This window comes from Lepidochelys olivacea, assembly GCF_965140295.1.
Source record: "Lepidochelys olivacea isolate rLepOli2 genome assembly, chromosome: 3".
NCBI classification, from domain to species: Eukaryota; Metazoa; Chordata; order Testudines; family Cheloniidae; genus Lepidochelys; species Lepidochelys olivacea.
In genome coordinates, this window is record NC_140413.1 from 208088765 (window position 1) to 208095350 (window position 6586).

The 6586-nt window shown below is 55.7% G+C and overlaps 1 protein-coding gene across 2 annotated transcripts; it reads right to left on the bottom strand.

The window, feature by feature from the left end:
• Positions 1–2292: 2292 nt before the first annotated feature.
• Positions 2293–5813, bottom strand: FOXA2 (forkhead box A2). Of its 2 annotated transcripts, XM_084624691.1 has the most exons (3): positions 5673–5813; positions 4720–4789; positions 2293–3762 (listed from the first exon to the last, which is right to left on the bottom strand). In XM_084624691.1, the coding sequence occupies exons 2-3, from the start codon at positions 4786–4788 to the stop codon at positions 2536–2538; spliced, it is 1296 nt and encodes a 431-aa protein (XP_084480817.1). In that variant the 5' UTR covers position 4789; positions 5673–5813; the 3' UTR covers positions 2293–2535. The 2 variants fall into 2 exon arrangements, with proteins under 2 accessions (XP_084480817.1, XP_084480816.1); XM_084624690.1 differs by lacking the exon at positions 5673–5813 and having other exon boundaries at positions 4720–4855.
• Positions 5814–6586: the final 773 nt, after the last annotated feature.

Below are 6586 nucleotides of genomic sequence, written 5' to 3' on the forward strand. Positions count from 1 at the left end.
CATATAGACTGCCGGACAGGTACACAACAGATGTTTGGGGACAATTTCCCCCCCAAAAAATATGCCATACATGAAAGCCACTGTATTTTCACTACTTAAACGCGTGAGGCATCATTATAGTGAATATATTTTCACATATTAAATTGTTTCACTATCTCCATCGGTTGGTACAGGGATTAAAGGTTGGAAATGATCCAGTTCACACATGCAGGGCTACTGTTAATTGCAGCGCGTGGCTATGTAGCTATCAAACTGGTTTCATTATGATCCATCCATATTAACATTTTCATTATTCCTGACAGTTCTCTCTATGCACAATTAACAGGAAGAATGAAACCCTATTCAAATGTCTGTAATAGGCTGAAAGCAGCTTTACAACGTTTAGTACAGCTTATACCTCCGCCCTACCCCCCCCCCTTTTTTTTTCACCTTAATGGCTCCATATGTGGAATATATGTTAGCGGCACATGCAGGGTCTTCTTCAGTTTTAGCGTGATAAAGGGAAAGTATCTTGTCCCAACAAATTCGGGCCCAGTCCTGCAGATATCGAAGTCACGGGTAAAATTCCCAGTGATTTCTCGGGGGGGGGGGAAGGTGGGTGCGATCCCTGCGTTTATACCGATGGGTGTGAAAAAATTTCCCATTCTAGGGCGCACAGACCCTCCCTTTTCTCCCCAAAGTGGCCCCCAGTGAGTAAACCGAGGGCGGGATTGTAACATTGTGTGTACACGGCCAGGCCTGTTCCAGGAAGGGGACAGTGTTCAGGGTCACTCCGAACTTTGGGCTGCTGGCGCTCAGTCAAGGCGAAGAAGTTGATTGTATTTGGGTCAGGTACTAGTCCCCTAAATCGCATCTTGCCCAGAATTTAGGCTCATCCACCTTCCTCCAGCCGCCCTTCTAGCTTCTTAGAGCCGTTGTGCGCCCGGCTATTCGGGCAACTCAAGGAATTAAGGTAGCTCCCGGCCGCCCTTAGCTCAATTGATCCCTTTCAAGGTTTCTGCAAACTCCAAAGTTCATGACATCAAGGACAGTCTGCAGCGTGTCACCTGGCGCCATAGAGACCGACCCGGTGTGTTTTACACGGCTCCTGCCTTTCAGATGGAATTCCGGGTCTTTGAACCGTCTCAGTAACTAGCTGGGGGGAGGGTTGTGTCGAGGGGAAATGAGGAAAGGGGTGGCTTTCAGTAATCATCTGTAAATTCCTGATTTATAAGACTAACGTGATCTATAACGGTTGGAAGGAGCCCAAGGCAAATGCGGGTTTATTAGGAATGACGCCTTTTGTGTTTTCTTGCTGGCTTGTTTGAAGAGCGAAATCGGAGCACGGGTAATATCAAATGTTCCTTTTGGTTAGACTTGGAGTGACTACAACTCGGGACAAATCCGTGTAGCCTGGAAAACTTTTCAGTTAATCATGAAAAAAATATCCAAGATGCACATAGGGCTACGGTACAAGCAGTATACTTCTCTCATGTGTGTATTTTATATAATATATACGTATTTATATATATATATATCTTTTACTTGATGTGTAGTATAGATATACTCTTTTCGTGGATGTAAGTGTAGAGATAGAGCTTATATTTTTCCTATGTGTATCTATTATAACATACTTTATCTTACATTCTAGTCCATATGTATTTTCCCACTCTACATGAAGGTAAACTGTACAGAGAGAATAAATACACACAGAGATACAGGACTACGTAGATATCTTTTTAAATTATTGAATACATGGAACCAATTTGTTCTCCATTTTCCCTGTCAGTGTTTCCCCCCCGCCCTCTCCCTCCAGTGGGGGAAAAAAATCGGAAAATCCGAAGAAAAAGATTCAGGGGGAAAAAAACTCCAGTAACACTTTAATATATTTGCGTGAAACTCTGGCTCTTTGGGCCCAGAATTCACATTTATAAGCCATAAATAAAGCATACAGAAACGATAAATTAATCAGATCCAAGTAGTTTACTCTCCCGGTAACATCAAACGTTTGTATCAATTACAACAATCTACCCTGTCGTCTTCTTTTTTTTTTTTTTTTTTTTTTTGCTTTTTGTGAAATTTTCTTTTTTTTTCTCTCCTTTTTTTGTGATTTTTTTTTCCTCTCTCTTTTTACAACGTGACAAGACTTTTGGTCCTCGGTTTCAAAACTAGCATTGTTTCACACTGAATAAGTTTTCCGTCACTTTCACACACACGCACAGAAAAAAATAGATATATTTATAACTCCCTGCGACAAAAAGGTTACCCCATCCTCGCTGCCCATAAAATCAACCCCCCCCCCCACCCCCCAACAAACCGACCAAAGAAACCAAATATCCCCGACTGAAATCGGTGTTTAAAGAGGCCGGGGCAATCCCGGGGCCTGATCCCACAGCCCATTGGACTTTGGATCAGGCTGGGTGGGTGGAAATGTGTCCTTTGAGGATGGGGTTGGGAGGCTCGGAACACAAATAAACACAACAGCTTGAGCCAAGGACATCACCAGCGTGCTCCAGCCTCCAGCCCCCGGGGCCGGCTGGGCTTGGCAGGGGAGCTTTAGGAAGAGTTCATGATGGGCCGGGAATACACACCTTGGTAATAAGAGGTGTCTCCGGCCAGCGGGGAGGCTTCTAAGCCACTTTTGTTCGTGACCGGGCCCATGGCCAGGCTGCCGGGCATGGGGGAGCCGTAGCCGGAGTAATGCATCACCTGTTCGTAGGCCTTGAGGTCCATTTTGTGGTGGTGGGGGTGATGGTGGGGGTGATGGTGGTGGGGGGGCGGCGGCTGCTCGGAGGAGGACATCAGGTTGTTGATGGAGAAGGGGTGGTTGAAGGCGTAGTGGTGCTCGGGCTTGAGGTGGGCCTCGTGGGCCAGGTGGTGGGGGGCGAGCAGGTGCTGGGCCGGCGAAGGGGCCTGCTGCGGGGGGGTCCCTTTGAGCTCGGCCAGGGCCCGCTTGTGCTCGCGGCAGGGCGAGGCGCCGGGGTGGGGGGACTCGGGCCCACCCGCCGAGCCGTCGGAGGAGCCTCCTTCCCCGGGTTGGGGCGGCTGGGGGGGCTGCTGGGGGGGCTGCTTCTTCCCCCCCCCTCCTCCTCCTCCTCCTCCCCCCCCTTCCTTGCTCTTCTCGCACTTGAAGCGCTTCTGGCGGCGCAGGTAGCAGCCGTTCTCGAACATGTTGCCCGAGTCCGGGTGCAGGGTCCAGAAGGAGCCCTTGCCGGGCTTGTCCGGGGAGCGGGGCACCTTGAGGAAGCAGTCGTTGAAGGAGAGCGAGTGGCGGATGGAATTTTGCCAGCGCTGCTGGTTCTGCCGGTAGAAGGGGAACAGGTCCATGATCCACTGGTAGATCTCGCTCAGCGTCAGCATCTTGTTGGGCGACTGCTGGATGGCCATGGTGATGAGCGAGATGTAGGAGTAGGGGGGCTTGGCGTGGGTGTAGCTCCGCCGGTAGGTCTTGGGGTCCCGCGAGCGGTTGAGGTTGCCTTGGCCGTACATGGGGCTCATGGAGTTCATGTTGGGGTAGGGGGCCAGGGCGTTTATGGAGCCGGCCTGGGCGCCCATGGGGCTCAGGCTGGGGCTCAGGTGGGCCCCCATGCCGCTGCCCATGCCGGCCATGGCCCCCGGGCCGGGGGACATGCCGGCCAAGGACGGGCTCATCCCGGTGCTGGCGTAGGACATGTTCATGGAGCCGGCCCCGCTCATGTTGGCCGGGCCGCTGCTCATGGCCGACATGCCCATGTAGCTGTTCATGCCCAGGCCCGCGTTTATGCTGCTCACGGAGGAATAGCTCTGCAAGGAGAAGGGGGGAGAGCGGAGGGGAGAAGGGGGGGGTGATTAACGTCGGCTGCCATGCAGTGCCTGCCACCCCTAGGCTGCTCTAGCAAGGGGGCTGCGGGCGCGGGGGCGCCCCGCAAGCCACCCCGCAGCGCCCCGGGGGCGCCCCGCAAGCCACCCCGCAGCGCCCCGGGGCGCCCCGCAAGCCACCCCGCAGCGCCCGGGGGTGCGTAGGACGCGGCTGCCGGGGCGAGCTGCTCTCTGCCGGGTCGCTGGTTGAGCCGGGTCCGAAAAAGCAACACTCAGCTGGCAGGGGAAGGGGGCTGCTCCCACCCAAGAGCGCCGCGAAGGGGCAGCGGTCGCCCCGGTTGGGACCTGGGGCGAGGGACCCGGTGGGGGGGATGCGACTGCCCCGGGCTGCGTGTGTGTGTGTTCAGTGGTTACAAACCCCGCTGGCCGCCAGACCCATCGATCAGCAAAAAAACACCCTGCGCTCTGGAGGGGGGGCGCGGGTCCTGCATGGCGAACGACGTGGGAAGGGAACACGCGCGGGGGGCCCCACCCGGGACGGCGCAGAAGGGACTCCCCGCCGCCCCGCGAGTCGCTCTCCCCGCTCCCCCCCGCCTCCAAACCCACATTTCCAGCCCTAAACGTTTCCCCCCTTCTCCCGTGCCCGCTCCCCCCCCGTTTTCTCCCCCCCCCCAGGCAGCCCCATGCCAAACACAACTTTGTCTGCCCAGGGCAGAGGATTTGGAGGCGCCGCGAGTCAATATTTGATCACCGAGTTAATATTATCTCAAGGCTAACACGGCGTCGTGCCCACCCCGCGCCCTGTTTTCGCCCGAGGAGGGGAGCCCGGGAGGCGGCCGGGGGACGGGAAGGGGGTGTGGGATGGGCAGGGCGGGCGGGGGGGGGGCCCGGGACACACACTCACTCACACCCACGCACGCCGGAGGAAGAAGTGGTCCCTACCTCGGGCTCCGCGTAGTAGCCGCTCCACTCCGAGTGCTCGTGGCCTTCCATTTTCACGGCTCCGAGCATACTGGAAGCAGAGTGCATGGCCGTTTAAAATTTAACAGCCACAACAACCGACGACAGGAGAGAGAACAACCCCAAAAAAAAAAAAAAAAAAAAAAAACCACCCACCCCCCAGCCCTCCCTCCCCTCTGCGTCTCGCTCCCTCTCTGCCTGAGCCGGGTGGAGGGGGAGGGGGCGAAGTGGCTGCTGCAGGGCTGGGGTGGCTGGTTTTTTCTCCCCCCCCCCAGCCCCCGCCCCCGCCCCCGCCCGCCTTGCTCCTGCTGCTGCTTGGGTGGGTTTGTTGTTTTTCTTTTTTTTTTTTTTGTCTTTTTTTTTTTCTTCTTCTTTGCAGCCCAGAGGCGCGGTGGGAAAAGGGGGGAGGCGGAGGACAAGTGCTCCCGTGACGTTGGGGGCTGAGTGAGATCGCGCCGGGCGCCCCCGCCAGCCTCCAATCCCCAGACCCCGGGCAGCCTATCTGAATAATCAGCTCCCACCTAGGCGGGAGCCTTGGCCCCCCTCTCGCACACACCTGCCCCGAGCTGCGCGGCGGGCGGAGGGGGACAAATCCCGACCCAGGGAGAGCGAGCCAGAGAAGGAGCGGGGGCGGCAGCTGGACCCGTCTTTATTGGCCGGTGTCTTGTCATCTGGCGAGCGGCCTGGCAGCCAGGCGGGGGGGGGGGGCACTGCAGGACGGGGGTCCCTGCGCTTGTGACTGCAGCTGGGGAGGCAGCGGGGCCTCCCCCTGCTTGGGTGCCGCGGGGCTGGGGGGCACTGGTTTGCCGCCCGCCGGGCTCCGGGCGGGTTTGCCGAGTCCGGATTCGTTTCTCCGGGGCTCTCGGTGCTGGCCGGGGCGGCTCGGCAGCACATTTGCAAAGCCCTGCCCCGGCTAGAAGGAGCTGGGTACACACCTTTACCCCGCCCGGCGCCGGTCCCCGCGGAGCGCCCTGGTTGCGAGTGGGAGCCGGAGCGAAGTCACGGGAGGCGCTGGGCTGTTACGCGGCATTTACCTCGGTGTCCAAGCCATGCCCCGGGCTTCCTGGATATTTTTTTTTTTTTTTTTTTTAGCAAGGCGCTAAAGGACTCGGGATCACCCATTTGTCTGTGAGAGAACAGCCAGTCCCAAGGTTACCCAGCCACAGCCGGGACGCCTACAACATTTCGTAACTAAAACAAACAAGGGGGAAGGTGAGAGTAGCCGGCCGAAATAAACCAGGGAATCGCTGGTAAGGACCTGGGGTTTTCTACCACAGCCCCCGAGCAGCCTGTAACCCCACCCCGTGCCGCTCAAACTGAGACACTAGCAGCCAGGTCAGAATTTCAAAAAAAAAACAACCCCACACCCCTCCTAAGACATCAGGAAACTAGACAGAAAATCCCAAGACTTCGACCTCGGAACTATCTACACTCCTGGCCAGCACACAACAGAGTCAAAAGGACAGGGGATGCTCTGTAATCTGCTCTGTACCAATTCTGCCAGTCTCTCCCGCTACGGCTGCTGATTGTGTGTTCATTTCAAATCTAATGATAGATAGATAGATAGATAGATAGATAGATTAGATGTGTCTAGGGGTGGATAGATGGATGGATGGAGTGTGGGGGGGATAGATAGATAGATAGATAGATAGATAGATAGATAGATAGATAGATAGATAGATAGATAGATAGATAGATAGATAGATAGATAGATAGATGTGTCTAGGGGTGGATAGATGGATGGATGGAGTGTGGGGGGGATAGATAGATAGATAGATGTGTCTAGGGGTGGATAGATGGATGGATGGAGTGTGGGGGGGGATAGATAGATAGATAGATAGATAGATAG

Bases quoted from the DNA above. Each gene is read 5' to 3' on its own strand.
- FOXA2 (XM_084624690.1), bottom strand. From the start codon at position 4,806: ATGCACTCTGCTTCCAGTATGCTCGGAGCCGTGAAAATGGAAGGCCAC. The intron at 3,763-4,719 runs GTAGGGACCACT...TTCTCCTTGCAG, and splicing joins GCTACTACGCGGAGCCCGAG to AGCTATTCCTCCGTGAGCAG.